The sequence below is a fragment of the Triturus cristatus genome, chromosome 2_1 (genome assembly GCF_964204655.1).
Source record: "Triturus cristatus chromosome 2_1, aTriCri1.1, whole genome shotgun sequence".
Classification (NCBI taxonomy): Eukaryota; Metazoa; Chordata; class Amphibia; order Caudata; family Salamandridae; genus Triturus; species Triturus cristatus.
The window spans coordinates 391,059,356-391,076,920 of record NC_140581.1 but is presented as its reverse complement, the minus strand read 5'-3'; the positions used below and the strand labels follow the sequence as shown (position 1 = coordinate 391,076,920).

Sequence of the window (17,565 nt, the reverse complement as noted above, 5' to 3'; positions counted from 1 at the left end):
TCAACACTGCGGCATAACTTTGTCCTCCTTTGCTGCATAATTAATTCCAGTGGCCCCACAGCAGGCAGCACATGTTGAAAGTGCTTGTGAATGAAGCAGAGAGACTGAAGTTTGCGAACTTAGTTTGGTGTGCGTGCAAGTCCTGCATTGCCAATCCCTGGTGAGTTGCACTACTACTTCTGAAACCAGGCCAATGGAGGTACCTATGGGTGAGGCAGACTGGCCTCAAGGGCAGGGCCGGCCTTCGCACTGGTGGTGCCCTGTGCATTAATGTTTGTTAGTGCCCCCCAATGACCACCTCTGCCATGGATTCCTTCACTATCACCCTTTAACAGTGCCCCTCAAGTCTCCATAACCACTTTCTCTCAGATGCATTTAATTTGATGTGCAGCACGACTCCTACCATTGTAGGGTATCAGAGCACTTACATCACACACATTACACAGAGACAATCACTATGTGTGTAAATCACTGAATAGAAAATGTTACACAAGACTAAGGACTACGAGGTGTAGGAGCCACATGACAACCATACTAGTAAGCCATATAGTTTAATAGTGATTGGTCTGGAGAAACAAACTCAGAATTTAGAACGTAATACCATGGTTGGGGGTGCTCTTTAATAATCAGAATTGATTTCTGTTCAAAACACTTTATGCAACATTAGGATAATCAAAGACTGGGGGGAAAAAAAACATAACGCTCCAATTTATACCTTGCAGTTTGTATGCAGCTCTTAGATGACAGTTAATAGCTCACTGTTCTATGTTAGGATTTTAACTTCTAAACTGCAAGTAACAAAAGGATCTCTCTGACAAAAGCAGTAGCCCACTAACCTATTTACATTATATGCACTTTGAGATCTGCATGGTACATGTTCTTTGCAACAGGCACATTAACCCTCTGAGCTAACTTTCCACTAGACAAAATTCCGATCTCTCTCTAGGAAGAGTCATCATGACATTTTTATTGTTGCCGAACATAGCTGGAAGCCAGGAAGGAGGCAGCAAGCGCTTTTAAAACCATAATATACTTGCAAACCTAATGCCTCCACCCAAAGTCAGCACCCGGTGCGGTCACACCGGTAGCGCAGCCCTAGAGTTGGCCCTTCAGGGGTCCTGTGACCTCAGTGACAGTCACTGTTGTTCTAGGGTGTGCTGCTTCATAGGCCTGCCCGCAAGACTGGAGGTGAACATCAGTATGGATTGTGGTGGACAAGCCTTAAAGGTCAACCTCCACTTTTCATGCTAGGGTCCACCTCCTGGTGCTAAGACACCAGGGCTTCTAAGGTCTGGCGGGGCCTTCTAAGGTCTAGCATGGGATTATGCTCTCTCAGGAAAGTGGTTTGGTGGACTGGTTATTAAGCCTGAACCTGGTTCCCCAGGTCCAAATTAATCCGCTCTGGCCATAATGTCACATCCTCTCCCCCACTGAACACTATATTGCCCCCCTGAGAAAAAAAACACTGCCTTCAACTACAACCCAATTGTTGCCGGCTAAAAACACCTGGATGCTGCTCAATTCAAATTACGCACTAGACAAGAGCAATATGCAGCCTACAAAAAACGAGGAAGCCCCTGGTATCTCCATTAGGTCGTCTCGTCCACCCGTCCGGGTCCTGGCACAGAGCCAGGCATTCACGAGCGCCTCTGGGAGATGATTTCATACCAGAGGGCAGTGCCAGGTGACTCTGCAGATTACGTGGCCTCACAGCTGGCAGGCTGGTCTAGGGTACTTAAGTGGGGAACTGCAACTCCCTGGCACTGATAGGCCCCAGGCGAGAGGTTCCGGCTCCTGGTGCGGGCTGTGTCTGGCTCAGCAGAAGTGGTCCTATGGCCTTCCGTTACACTCATCCCTCAGGGCAGCAGCCCCAGACTTTATACAAGGCCCCCCTCCATTGCCCCAGGCATTATTGCATTAGATACACCCAGCTGCCAGGTATGGCCCCCTCAGGACAGCAGTGTGACACTCTGCCTCGCCACGGAGCCCAAAACACCCGCTGGCACTGGGCCGCCCCCTTTAGTACTCTGACCATGGCGTGAATAATGTCTCCCGGCCCAGCACCGCGTAGCATTAAACACTGCCACCCCACACACCCCACAGCAGCCTTAGTACTGGGGCTCCTCCGCCCCAGTGACGTCAAGCCTGAAATACACTCCTACCACCCTCACCATACACTGATGCCCCTTCCTATTCCTTGACCTTACACCCGGGGTTAGAGGGTTACTATGCTCCGCACAAGCTTTGCTGACCTGGTTGTTGAAGTTGTGACGAGGAAAACGGGTCCACCCCCTTCTTTAACGCCCTTTTCCCAGTGCATGTTTTCAATCCGTCCTACAGCAGAGAAACCGGCCTCACCTCTTGTAGAGATGGCGCAGCCAAGCCCCTGAACAGGCCTCTCCAGTTACAGAACAGGTGCCACTGAAGGGATGGGCACGCATAGTCAGACAGACCACCAGGGACACCCTCGCGCTCTGGCTGCCCCCAGCTCTGCGCACTGACCTCGCCTGCTCTCCAGATTTACGCCTGCCTAGTCCATGCCCCTCCCCCGTGTCTGCCCCTGGCCTCTGTGAAACCCACCCCAGAGCAGTCAAGCTTGCTATTCCTGTGCGCGAGTATCGCTCCAGTCCAGTTTTTACTTCGAAGTCTATGACGTGTAGCTTTGGTTTTGTTGTGAGTTAAACAGGACTACAACTCCCAGTAGGCAACAAAACGAGTGACAGCAGGCAGTCCCGGACCCGCGTGACAGCAGGCAGTCCCGGGCCTGCGTGACAGCAGGCAGTCCCGGGCCCGCGTGACAGCAGGCAGTCCCGGACCCGCGTGACAAGCCGTCTTAGGCTTGAAGAGTCACGTTGGTAGCCTGGATAGCACCAAACACAACCCTTTGGCTGCATCTGAGCGCTGCAGAAGGACAGAACAGGAAAGAAGGGCTGGGGAGAGAGAAGACTGTTCTGATTATTTATTTTTGTGTGACTTCTGCTGTGCCCTCTAAAAACCGCTTCGTTCAATGCTGCTGATAACACACGAGATCTTACCACACACAGTGGTGCTAATTTCATCAGCAAGTGAAGTGTGAGGGCTTAAATTCCAACCTTTGCTCGCGTTAATCCACCGAGATATCCCATCAGCTATGTACTTTGGGGTTTGTCACATTAGTTGCTTGTTTGGACCGTGTGTGGCATGAGGTCACTGCAAAATGCTAAAGGGAAACGAACAAAAAGCACACAAGACGTCAGCGGTTCTTTCGTGTACTTGCTTCCCTGTGAAATGGATCCAAAAAGAACAATCCCACGAGTGGTGCGCCCGCGCCGCCACAGCGAGACATGTGGTTTCAATTATCGCGCCCGTGTCTGGGCACGATAATTGAAACCACATGACGGCCTGGTGCGCGTAATAGGCACCAATAGGCCGTGGGCGGAGCAATGCACTCGTCTTTGGCCTATTGCGTGCCGTCTTAGTGAAAAACACGCACGCAAAGCCCAATTGAGTGCCCCTAAAGGAAAAGCACACGCTCGTGCGTGTGCCATTCCTAGGTCAGCATCTGAAACCCCATTTTTACCTACTAAATGTCTCGCGCTGCGCGAGCAGTTCTGCGCACTGCAACGCTAGGCGCAAGACCTAAAAAGATACCCCTCAATTATTTTAAGGTCCAAGAGGAGGGGGAAAGCAACAAACTAACAAGAAAAACCTCTGAACTGACCTATACTGCTTAAGATGTGGCAAATGAGTGGCTCAAAAACTACCACAACCCCAATGTAACTGTCATCCAACATGTTTGATCACAAAAATGTAAAATGTTATTTAGTTTTTTTCTTTATACAAAATAATGTTATGCTTTTTTGAATTCTCATTGTACAGTGGTTTCAAAGACAAATTCATCATCGCCTACACATACATATACACAAACATTAAATGTAACCAGCAATTTAATCTAATCTCTGGAATCATAAGTTGGTCTTTGAATTGTTTCATGTTTCCTTATATACAAACTAGGTAGTCACCCAAGCATTTCTTAAATCAACATAATAACTAAGCAACACAGATCAATACATGAATAAATAACCCCACAATCACCATCCGAAAACCACTCACCATTCAGGCTTGCTCATTCACACTTACTCTCATACTTAAAAAAGAGATTCGAACATAAGAGAGATCCAATAGCAATCTAATAGTGAGACTCTGTAGTTGTTGGTGATGTGAATCACACCCATCAGATGCCTCTGGTGTGTCTGTCCCTAAAGGAACTCCATGTATGTAATGATGGTCAACGCGCTTTTCGGTGGTTCTGCATTTAAACCACCTTCCTCAGGACCAAGAAAGAATAAAAAGGCATCTCAAATGAAGTGGCCGGGGTTATCTTTTACCAGCGAACACGATGTTCATATTCACAATGAACCAGGAGTTCATTCAATGCCGACACAGTGCCACCTTAGGCAAAGCATCAGATCTCCCATTAAATCGAACGTGAAAGTAGTCCTCGTAAGAGCCTTTCATCGAGCTCCCCAAAAGATGCTTGTTATGGCGAGTATATTGTTGCGATGTCTGCCATATGTTATTTGGACATCTGTCGTACTGATTATTGCGCAGTCTCGTAACAAGAAACAAATCTTCGGCCTAGCTCACTGTCCATTTCAGCAGTGCGGAGCTCAGGGCATTACCCATATATTTGGATAAAAGCCTCCATTCTGCACTTGGTGAAAAAACCTTCCCTGGTCCCCAAGCTGGTGCAAAGCTACAGACCGATCTCCCGTCTGATTTTAGAGAAGGCAATAAATGAGGAAATACTAACTTTTCTGGACACCAAACAGTTGCTCGACCCCTCTCAATACAGTTTTGGAGCAAGCCATTGTACGGAGTCAGCACTGATGGCTGCATATAAGGAAATAAAAGACAGTGGACAAGGGCGGCAGAGCTGCATTAATCCTATTGGATCTCACCACCACCTTTGACACGATTCACTGCGCACTTAAACATCTTCATTTGCTTGGCTTTAGGAATACTGCATTAACATTGGTGAGCTCGTTCCTTGAAGGTAGACAGCAGTGGATCGAGGTGGGAGATGCAGAGTCTAGACCATGCTCTCTCCCCTGTAGGGTACCTCAGGGATCTGCGCTCAGTCCCACCCTTTTCAATGTGCAAGTCACTCCCTTGGCAAAGCATATTCACAGTTTTGGCCTGGCCGTATTATCATATGCGAATGACACACAGTAAGTGATATCCATCTCATCACAGGTAGAAAAAGATGCAAAAAGCTTTTGCAGGAGTATGGAACTTAGTCGCAGGTTGGATGCAGAGAAACTGTCTCAAGCTAAACTCAGACAAAACGGAGGTTCTACTTTTTGAGAAAGAGATCTTTTGGGATGCATCCTGGTGGCCCTTGGAGTTGGGTGCCTTACCTCAGCCAGTAGAGAAGACAAGAAACTTGGGAGTGATCTTTGACACCAAACTAGGTTTCTCTGCTCAAATCAATGCAGTGACCTCAGCTGTTTTTTGTATGCTGAGGTTTCTAAAAATAATGTTCCCGTTCATTCCATTTGAACTACAAAAATGGTGATGATGGCTCATCGCATCGAAAATGGACTACTGTAATGCCCTCTATTAAGGTACCTCCAAATACTTGATAAAAAAAACTGCAGTCCTAACAAAATGCTGTAGAATAACACTACTGAAGGTCTCCAAGTTTGAACCAATTTCTCACCTACTGTATGGCCTCCACTGGTTGCTGGTGGAGAAGAGGATCTCCTTCAAGGCTCTGTCTAATCCACAAGTCCCTTTAGAGAGCCGGTCTGTCTTTTTCAAGATCAGTTCTCCTGGCTCTCTCCCAGCAGGAACCTTAGATCAAGCTCTGCGCACATGGTCATGGTCCCAAGAATTAACAGAGCAAAATGGGATGGAAGAACACTTGCATACTGCGGTGGGGAGCTATGGAATTCCCTGCCTTTTACTTCGCTCACAACCCATCCTGCATCAATTGAAGAAGGAGCTGAAGAGTTGGCTATTCCCACTCCACTGTGCGACACCTTAGACTCCTCCCCCCCCCCACACCCTGCCGATGGCCCTCCCCGGATCTTGATTCGCATAGCGCTCTTTACAAAATTGTATTCATTCATGGGGGGCAGTTTTGCGCCAGTGGGGGGCGGTTTTGCAGCAGTGCTGCAATCTCAGCCCCCTGTAACACAAACGGGAGCGGGGCTTTTTCCTAGCAGTCCTTCCCCTCCCAAGGCCGGTAAAGCAGCTGTCTGCCAAGGCTGGATGCTGTTACCAGTCCGGCCCAGCTCATGGTGGGGCATAAGTTCTCCATCGCAAAATTACAGTATTTTCAGGCTACAGTTATCTATTTAAGGCAAGAGTTAGAGAAAGACATGAGGAAGGTGTCCCAGAAGAGGACGAAAGGTGTGTTACAAATCTCCCTTCCCTGTATGCAGAGATGTGCAATAGGGTTTCTTAGTTGGTGGGGTACACCAAGCAGCAGATTTCAAACTTGTACCTCATAGCACAACCCCTTCAGGATTGACAAGGAAGAATATAGCTTCAATCCACTGCCTTGGTTTAGAGGAGTGTGAAATCATTCTTCGAGCTTAAACATGCTTTGTGTTCATCCCCAGACCTGGGTACACCAGATTAAGATAAATAATATTCCCTGCCATGTACTGTGGGGTGCTTTGTCTCTGCTGACAATGCCATGGTGATACAGTGCCCAGCTGAGTATTTCTCAGCTTTCCTTGGATCCTGCATCAACTGCTCTCCCAGGATGCTTCAGAGCAGCTGCCACATTGCATGTGGAACAGTCTGATAATATTGTGTTGGTACATCCTGTGACACTGTATGCACCCTATTCAGGACAACATTTGTTGATGCAATGTAAAAAAACATTTTATAGATGCCCGACTTACAAGTTATGAAATACTTTTGCCTGCAACTACCACAGTATCTGTAAGAAACCAGGGCCGGACTGGGAACCAAAACCGACCCTGGCAAAGTACTCGGCCAGGCCCCCTGGGGGTTGGGGGTGCGGCCGAGCGGTTTGCCAGGGCCGGATTCAGTCAATTATGTTACAGGGGCCGATATTGCAGCTATGCTGCACAAACAGCCCTGTAACAAAAACGGCTCCCCAGGGGCCCAAAACCGGCACCCATTCAAACAGCCCTCCGGGGAAATGCCCGCTACAACCAGTCCGGCCCTGTGAGAAACTGGAGTTAATGTTGCCACATTCTTGCCTTTGACTGCCCAGCAAGACGAAAAAGACGATTGTGTACATGTACAGAATTTTGCACAAAACCTCATCCAGATAGAGACAACCCCGTTGAACATTGTTTTAATGTATTGTTCGTACATAGGCCATGCATAAGAGATTTAAGGGCTACATATTTATTTTGATAGTTTTTTTATAGCACATACGTGACCCTTGCGGGTATCAGATCTTTACAGGTTTACAGCGATACGCACAGTGATAGTAATACAATCAATCTCAATGTACATGTGTCAACCAGGGAACGGAAGGAATGCTTTACAGGATCGTGAAGAGGAGAATTAACAAAGGCCAAAAGTAGCCTTTAGTAAGAACTGTAAGGCAATGTCAGTAAACAGTATTACAGTAAGCGGTAAGAAAGTCATAATTGAGAACTAAGAGGTCGGTAAAAGTAGTCAAGAGTGTGGTTGAATCTAGGGAAGTAATTTGTTCGTAATGAGTACTTTGACTTCTTTCTTGAAGGAAATGGATGATGGATTAATTCGAGTTGAGGGGGCAAGTAGATCCAAATTCTCAGGGCCATCCCCGAGAAGGATTGGTTGTAAGTTTTCTTCTTGAGGAAACTTGTTTCAGGAGAAGAGCGTTGGAGCTTCTGGAGGATCAAATGCGATGTGCACCACTGAAAGAGCAATTGAAGCCTCGGACGTGATGAGGGGGAAATAATTTGCAGACAGTGGCCACGTTTTATGCACTATATTCTATGCAGTATGCTTTTGTCAGACTTGCGGGAGCTCAAAGAGCTCCCATATCAGCCAGCTGAATAAAACCACTCTTAAAGAACAAACCTGCTTATGAATTGTATTTAATGTTTAGGTGGGCCCATAAGGACAGTTGGGAAATCCCAACCTTTACCAGATATGCGGTCAATATGTGCCGGTATTGACCTTGCAATCAAGATGTACAGCATGGATAGACATTCAAAGAGAATTTCTATATTTTAAAGCTCTTAAAAGATAATTAGAGACAGTCTATATTTATATGTGAAAAATCAGAAAACGAACCCTTAATTATAATGTTTCCTTTCCAAACTGCCCTTTAGATTTGAAGCAAGAGAAATTAAGGTAATTGGGCAAGTTAAATAAAAGCAGATTTTGTACCACTCCTAAATGGAATCCGTTTAAATGAGGCAAATTCACTCCATGAATCTCAATATCAACCTCCACATAATGGATCTGTTTAGGGCATTGCGAGTATGGCTACCCGAATCATGCTGGAAAACTATCAATACGCTGTTCAGTCTATGAATACATCAGACATCTTACTGGACTCTAGCATATTAAACAACCCATCACAGTCATGGCACTAAATTGGACTAAGAATGTGACAGAACCCCAATCATTGGGTGTTTCCAGTCTACCCGTACACCATAAGAACCAGGAGCTCCGAAAGATAAAATTAAACACCAATCCACATTTAGGGACCAAACGTGACATAACTGTACAGATAATAGCAAAATATATCCACACTTCAGTTTATTGTATTCCTTAGGAGCCTTTGCAGCTAAATTTGAAGATGAACTGTATGTAAGGAAATGGCTATTTTTGCATGATCGCTTCAGAGTTTGACTAACGCTGCTGGTGTTTTTTTACTCAGTGCACTGAGGCCTGCTAACCAGAGCTCAGTGCTAGTATCCTGACCCTACAAAGTACACGTTTGATTTGCTTACACCCAAGTGTTATAACTTCACATACTTATAAGTCTCTAGTACAAGTGGTACTCAGCGCCTGCAAGTTAGTGTCTCATCAAGGCTGCAGCACATTGTGCCACCCTGAGTGTGACAGAGTGAAAACATGGTTTCTAGCCTGCCACTGCAGACTGGCAGAGGAGCTCAACTGCTAACTCAACTTTGCCATTTAAACTAATGACAAAGCCCAAACCACCCCATTTAATCTATATATGTCACCCCTACAGCAGGCGTATATAGTCCTAAGGTAAGGTGCAGCATATTGAAGAGTAGGACATGTCTTTTTATATGTCATATTGTAAAAAAGACCAAATTGTCGTTTTTAAATGTGGAAAAGTGAGTAGCTCCTTTGGAGACAACACTGTTACACACCTACAACTCAGCTGTGCTAACTTTTGAACGGAACCCATAAAACATTAACTGTTGCATTAAATTGATGTGCAGCTCAAATTTAATGTAACTTGTAGAAGTTGCCACTGTTGCCCAAGTCTTCCTGTGCCACTTGCAGAGGTCGACAAGTCAGCCTTCTGCCCTCCTGGGGAGAAGTATGAATAACCTCCAGCAGTATGAATAGAGGACTGCCGTTGGAAGAGATGCCTCCCTCCCAGGCAGGAAGCCATACAGGGTCTGAGCTCAAAAGGCAAGCTTAAAAAGTAAATCAGTCTTTGAAGGGCAAATAGTGAACACATACAAAGGGCTGCTTTTTTGATGAGGTACTAGACAAGTTATTTTTTCTCCAAGTGTGTAGCCCTCAAGTAGCCACACCTTTAGGGTGGGCTACCAAGCTCCACACATCAAGAGAGGGGCCCTGCCTTCTTGGGAGTGGGCTGAATAGTTCCTCTCTGGGATAGCTGGATGCCACATATTGCAAGACGTCATCCTAGGTATGGGAGGGCCCTATTTGCCAATTTGGCTAGTAACCACTCCATCCCTCAAGGGCACTTTCTGGGCATAATTATGGCATCTAGACCTCCAATCGCATCTGGACTGGAGAGGACTGAAGGGCTGCCCTGTTCCCTGGAACGGACGAGAGGCTGCACCAACTGCTGGACTGCATTTGCTGATCATTGGGCTAGCAAAGAGAAGGCTATGCCTGTGGTGCCCGACTTATGGAAATCACGCCAGAGCCCCAAACAGAAAAGGTGAACTTCAATAGTCAGTTGGCTGGGTTCCTGTTGCACCACCAGGGCCACAACATCTGCAAAAGCCCATTCTGGTCAGTCAATAGCCACAAACCGCTTCATCGCCGCTGACCATCAAAGGGCAGCCGGAACAGAGTCCCAACGCTCAAAAGTTGTACCAGGGTCTCCTGGACCTGTGAGTCGCAGCGCGGTTTGGTCACCCAAAATAGGCACTTGCCTACAACAAAGGAAACTGCTGGTTTTGCTGTGATCGGAGACCAGTAGTCCAGTAGGAATTGACTTTTGCTAGACCAAATAGGACTTAAACAGTGACCCTTGTGGCCAAAGCTGCCCCAACTGGACTGTAGAATACTACCACCGCACCCCCCTCATCCCCTGCCCCATTGACCGCACAGCATCTTACAGCACCTCCAGCATCCTGCATCCTTTTTATCAGGACCACTCCATTGGAGTCTACGATGGATCGTTCATAGAGCCTGGAACTGTACTTCAGACTGCTTTGGTGCCAAGGCAACTGTCCTACTATCCCTCATTGGGTCCCTTGACCTTACTCCTGTCGGATTTGGTCACCTGAAGTAGGTCGGAGTAGCCAAACACAACTCTTAAGTTCTACAAAGATTCCAGAACCCCAAATAGATTTTGATGTGGTGTTTAAAAATTAATAAAAATAAGATACATTTTTATAAAATTGGTGTCATATTTTTCATATTGCAGGAATATTTTGCTGTTTTGGTACTTTTAAATGTTTTACACTTGTTCCTTTAAGCCAGACTGCTCAAAGCCACAGCTACCCAGGGTTGAGCTCAGATTTAGCAAACTAACCGGACTAGACCAAAGTTCGTTTTGCCAGTGATTCCACAGAGAGGTTGAACAATCGCACCTTAAATTACGTATTCCCCTCACACTATGTATGAGCAGCAAACCGCTGCCTGCTTTTTTGCTTCTGCACCTGCTCTGACCCCAGCCTCTCACTAAGCTGCTTGGACCCAAGGAATGCAAGGGAGTGAGCATCTCTACTTCCATGTGTGCCCCGCCTCCTCATCCAATATGTAAAGGTGCAGGCCTAAAGGAAGCAGCCCCGCATTGACTTTAAGACACTCAGGTGGAGAGGTCAGCTGGCAGCTCTTCTCTACTGATGCACTCCCTGAACTGGGGTGCAGCGGTCTCTTCCTCCCTCACCCACCCACCTAACAGGGGTGGGGAATTCAATAGAGCTGAATAATCTCTGCCAGCTATAGCGGTTCCAGGGGGTGGATGTGATTCCCCCAACCCGATCATTATTTTAGTGGACTTCAAAGACTATCTGGTGCTGCTGGAGCAGAGCTGGTTCTGGAAGAGCCCCAGCTCCTCAGACAAAAATGGACAGATCCACTGTATCACAGTGGGAGACTCCATCACCCAAAGACTACTCCAAGTAGACCGCTAAATCATCCCCAGAAGCCATTCAAGCGATCCAATCCCCTCATCCAGCCCTGGAGACAGATGGCAGAAATGGCAGTCGATTGAGCACTGCTCCACTACAGCCTACGAAATACGGTGGACAATCACCAAAAAGCAGGACTGCATATGCAAACTAGAAGACTGTCTGGGAGTTCAAATCAAAGGTCTTCCAGTTGTCAGCCTCGGCCAACACTACAAAGCCCATGCAGAGAGAGGGGCTAGGAGATGTAAGCAGTGCTTCATTGTCTTTTCAGAGAACACAGAAGGACATAATCCACAGAAGTTCACTGATAATTAGATCAGGTCCACATCGGGAAGTTCTGGGAATGCTTTATTGTGAAAATAGGCCACAGAGCACTGATGCAGATGCTCTTGCGAGACTGGGCAGGGCTTCCCCCAAAGGTCAGAGCCAGACTGAAGGGTGGAATTTGGGGGGGGGGGGTGGGGGGAGGGAGACACTAATGTGAGGGATCAAGACCAGCAAAACAGTGACGTAGCGACTTCCATTCTGTGTGCCTCCTCGCAATCACCCTCAGAACAAAGACTTGTCAGACCAGCAGCATAACTACCATTACCTTATTATTCTTAATAATGTTGTGATGGCAATGTCCTAGAGTTAGAGGGCAACAGATGCTTCAGTGTTCGACGTATGGTGTCAAAGGTGGGGGGGGGGGGGGGGGTAATAGCAGGCACAACTGATTTGCTCGCATGTTGAATAGTTCCTTTAGATGTATTTTCAGTTATGGAGAAAGCTTACCACTATAAAAGTTAGCATGTCAACCCAATAGAACATGAAACTTCATATGTGCACAACCTTTACACTTACAACTGAGGCCCGCATTCTGCCCTGGTATTGCGGATCATGCACCCATAGAGATTATAAATCGGAAGGTCCAGGGAGGGCGAGCTATGTGGAGGCTTGAACAAACCAACCAAGAAAGAAAAACATGGTAATCACCACAAACAGAAAAGAAACCCTACTTCAAAGTCAATACACACTGAGTCACCCAGGGTGGTGCCAGTGGAGAGCAAGGTAAAAGCCTTCCTGCTGGTAGCAGAAATAGAAACGGACTGGGCTGTTTCATTTAGAAACAAAGGTCCTGGATCGAAAACGTCAAAGTGTTCCGTGTGCCTAAAGAGTCCATAAAGTGGGTGACAAAGCAGGCAAGGTCCTGTATTAGCTGCAGCTAGGCCAGTCCCACAGATCAGACTCCCCAAAAGCAAGCTAACTGGCGTCATTGGAAACTTACAGAATCTTTACCAATTACACAACACAATATGCCAAGCAGGAGCATCCTGGGCGTTAACCTAAAACTCTGCTCAACGCAAAACTCGCTCTGTCGACCCAATCGGTCTCAGACCGAGAAAAGCTGCAGAATCCCATTCCCAAGAAGATAATTGATGCACTCTGTGCCATGAATTCTAGCAAGATGCTTAGACTAGATGGCCTCCTGACAGAATACTATTCTAGACAGGGCTTTAAGTGGGCCGGGTCTCAATGGGTCTGAGCACCGGCAGTTTTAAGGGGGCCTCGAAACTGGTCTCTATCGGGCTCTGTTTTGTGCCTTGGCACAGGCGGTCGATTTTTTTCCCCCCCCAGACTGCAGGCACATCGATGTGCATGTGGTGAGCATTGTAAAGGAAGGGAAATCCTTTAAAGAGTCATTTTCCCTCTGGATTTCCCTTCTCTTTTTGAAACTCAGGAGGATTAACATTGTGGTGGTGCCACCAGGGCTTTAAGTGGAAGTGTTTTCAATATTCTATTGAAGCCATAGTTGCGGCTTATTTAGCTTATGCAACTAGCAACCTTTGACGCAGCCAATAGTCCTGACTTGTTGTAGGTATGAAGTCACTTGTTGTATCATATCTGGATGCAATGACAGAAACAGCAAAATACAAGTCGGGCGGCACACTGTGCTAAACACAGATTTTTAGCTTACGTGTTAAGCCACGCCCTTAATCACTTTGACCATGCCCCTTTGAAAGACCACCCCGTTTTTTCATCCCACTTAAAGCCCGGATTCTAGATTTAAACCTATGCTTGCTCCCCATCTTAGCTCTGATCTGAAATGGCATAAATAGCATAGGGGATAAGGATGTCCAACGATAGAATGTCAATGCAAGGGGAAGTGGCTTCCAGCTTATAAGTTCCAGCACATCCTTTAACAATATGACCTTTCATTTAACTAAACTGAACAGAAATATTGTAACTAGGCCTCCCATGAACTAGTCTCCAGGTTAAACTATCTGATTACCAGAAACCTGAGTTTGCTCCATGTGAGTCCTTGTAATTGGGCTTGATTTTTTTTGCCTTGGATTTTTCAACTGTAGTGTGGCTATTTTAACTGCTCATGCAGCTGAAAGAAAAGAAAAACAATTCCACGAGTCTGAGCCCTGGGATGAAAAAAAATCCAGGCCCGAAAAACAGGATATATGCAAAAGTGCCATAAAGCGCATCATTTAGAAAGGAGAGGTCCAGCAGCAAATAGGAGTTGCAGATTCCACGAAACAAGAAAAAAAAAAAGCAAGATGCGTGGGGGAGTAACAGTGCAGGATGGAAACTATACTCCATGGGTGAACAAACAAAAAAGTAAGGCATTAAATAAGAAGCAATTAAATCAAATAATAAAAAAACACACAGAACAGTAACCAATGGTATGCAAAATGGGACCCAAAACTCACTTTCAGTACTGGAATTGTACACAATAGGGAGGGCAACCGAAACTAAGCTGTAGGGTTCACAAAATTGTGTGAAGAAAAAAAAAAAAAAAAAAAAAAAGGCACATTATATAGCCGTGGCATCACGAAACAATTCGAGGATCGGACAATAGTCCTTGGCAACAAATGGCTAGAAGCTGCATGGTCTGTAGGTAAGACCTAAAAGTACAAGCATTTGCAATGCAATAGGTCTCGCATTTTTAAAGTTTGAGCTATTGGTGTTGCATTATTTAGCAGTGCCAATAGCTCAAAATTTAATAATGCAAGACCTAATGCATTCCAAATGCTTGTTTTACTGGAGTGTGGGTTTCTCTTTTAAGAAGCATTTTTATTGGTAATTGTACATTTTATCACTCACCGGACAGGACGAGATGCGGTTTAAAGTAAATATACATTTTTTTTATTGGCATGTGGAGTTCTTTCAAGAAGCTTGTGCATTTTATCACTAACTGGGCGGGACGAGATGCAGTTTAAGGACAACTTTACAGAAAGGGAGACAGGTGGAATAACTAACCCATAGAAATGTGGAGGCTCGTCTTTTCGCATCTCTTGCATGGACTTCTGGTGCTTCTGTGCCTGAGCACTATAGAGGTCGAAGTTATGTCAGGCCTGTTTGAGACTTGCACCATTCAACACCCCCCTGCTCCTCACAACCAATGGTGGCCACAGCTATGATCATCAGAGGGAATCGTGCACAGACTAAAAACTGTGGGTGTGAGTACCTGTCTGTGTATTGACAACCTACAGGCACCACAACCCCGATTATACAAGCGCCAGGTCAGGAGCGTAATAAACAGCCCTCTCTGGCGAATTACTTTAGGGAAGCATGACAGACAGACGAGGACTGAGACAACGTGGAGGAAAGAAAAAAGGCAATGACGTTTGCAAAGTCGAATGTAAAAGATGCAAAAGGAATGTGAAAGATCAACAAGGAAGGAAATAGGAGAAGAGTAACCGACAAGTGAATGTGTCACGGCTGCAATATACAGTACGTTTTCTCTTGAAGAATTATCCAAAATTAGTCTTTCTAGCAAGTTATTCCACCCATACCATCTTTTAAAAATAAACTGTCACAAGTATTTCACAACCTATACAGCTCTGCGAGGATCTACCAGGGAAAGTCGTCCTCCTCCTCCTAAAAACAAGCCCGCGAGTGGTGCGCACACGCGAGCGATCTGTTATTAATTATCGTGCCAGTGTCTGAGCATGATAATTGAAAACAGATGTCGCCCGTGCGGGTACCAGACACAAACAGGCCATGGGCGGAGCAACGCAACCGCCTTTGGCCTATTGCGTGCTGTGTTTCGGAAAAAGATGACCGCAAACGCCAATACCGTGGACCAAAAGGAAATTGCACACGCACGAGCGTGTGTGATTCCAGGCTCCGTTTTGGAACCCTCCACAAAATTACACTCGCTGCGCGAGCAGTTCTGCGGACTGCATCGCTAGGCGCGAGACCTAAAAACTAAGATGTTGAGGAAGAAATAATTAAATAATTGGAGTTCTTCCTCCAAATCTATATTCCATAAGTTCCACTGGCCAAAGCAATGATCTTGCTGCACCATTTTCCAGCTATACACTTAATATCTTCAGTAAAAAGGGCTGGGCTTCTTGCTGTGGTGCAGGTTCATGGAACGGCTGCTCGATGAATGGGCCACCAGATTCTCACATACAACAGCAATAAGTTCGAGAGGACCAATGGTATAATAAAACAGATTGTTCACCTTGTTGACACAATCCATCAACTCATTGGTTAACTGATAACATTGCAAGTCAGCAGCATTATCTAAGCAGGAGGCCCAACCTGCAGCCCAATCTTTCACCATTCCCTATCCAATCAGTGGCAGTTTTACTAATTTCCTTGTGGGAGGACTACATTTTAAACAAAGTTGATGTAGTTTTTGTTGCTACATATGAAAGAAATAAGAAATAGAACTATGCTTACCTTTGCAAAAAGCAAATTAAGCTGTTTCCCTGAGCCATGATAACCGCCTTGGGAGAGGAAGAGTTTAACCTGCTCCTGGACCTGCTCTTCATCCAAGTGCCAGCAGTTTTCATCATCTATGCTAGCACCCGCTGTGGGATCAGGAGCACCTAGGGAAAATTAAAAACTCATGGTCAGTTTTTATTTTGTTGGGGATGGGAGGTGGAATTGCTGGGGAACAAGGACCTCACGATTAAAAAAAAGCAGTACAAAAGGTGCCACATGTGAATGCAATTTCAAGTAACCTATATATTTAAGGTACGGCTGAAGAGAAATGGGTTTTGCGATTTGACTGTTATTTTGTATTCACCCCAATTTTATAAAGATGATTTTGCCATGTAAGGCTCCCATGCCCACAGAAATTATGAAACGCCCCTATACACAGTGACCTTGTAGGTAGAAAAAAAAAAAAAACATTGTCAGTGGTGGGCATTAGTATTTCGTGAAATGCACAGCAACATTTCTAGTTCCTATAATATACAAGTTGAATGTAAAATAAATTGCATGGGTCATGAGAAATAAAGTAAAAAAAATATCTAAATAGACCTTCAAGTTTCCTATACCATTATGTACTTGTAACCTAACCCAGAAGCACTTCCAAAACCGCTAAATTCAGCTTCCTTTACCCAAGTTCCTTTCTGCGGTCTGTTAGAATGGGCTTAACACCCAGCTACAGAAAGTTAAAATGAGATTCCCTCTGGTTGAGAGGTTGTGTTCTTAACAAAACAGTGCCAGGGATTTCAAAAAAGCCTTTTTGTACGAAGGCTGAGCTCTGAAGACACCTGAATTAAAACAGAAAACCTAAAAAGCATACAACAGTCTAATTCAAGCAATTACAACGGTTAAAATAAATAAAAAAACTGCGCTCTTCATTCGTGCCTGTGTCTGTGCCTGGCCTTCTGTGCCTGCAGTTGTAAGTACCCTTTTTGCTGCCCCGTCCAGCCAGTCCTTTGGTCTTTTGTGCCAGTCTCTTGTACTTGTCATTGCCGTTTGTACTCATTTTTCCTTTGCCCGTTTTGTCTTTTGTACTCGTCTTGCCTCTTATACACGTTTTTGTCTCTGTGCCAATTCGGTCTGCTGTGCTTTGGTCTTTTGTACTAATTATGACCGTTTTGCTTTGCCCAGTCTGTGCCCGCAATTGTGCTCCCATCCTCCTCCCCACTCCCCACGCTCTTTCGGCCTTCCTGGTCTGCACCCTACTTACCTGCTACTCCCACATGCCTTCTCCGGTCCCTCCATAGCCCCGCACCCGCGTGCTCCTCCCCTCTTCTTAGGACCTACTTCAAGGTGGCCGACCATGACTGCACTGGACACACCAAAGGCAAGCCAGTCTGCACCCGGACTG

The 17,565-nt window shown here is 45.8% G+C and overlaps 1 protein-coding gene across 2 annotated transcripts in view; it reads right to left on the bottom strand.

Annotated features, from left to right (window-relative positions):
* ZSWIM6 (zinc finger SWIM-type containing 6) overlaps positions 1-17,565 on the bottom strand; it is a 528,445-nt gene that overhangs the window by 247,759 nt on the left and 263,121 nt on the right. For both annotated transcript variants that reach the window (XM_085631506.1, XM_085631504.1), the window contains exon 3: positions 16,182-16,330. In XM_085631506.1, the coding sequence (XP_085487632.1) occupies positions 16,182-16,330 (149 nt within the window). The remainder of the gene's footprint in view (positions 1-16,181; positions 16,331-17,565) is intronic.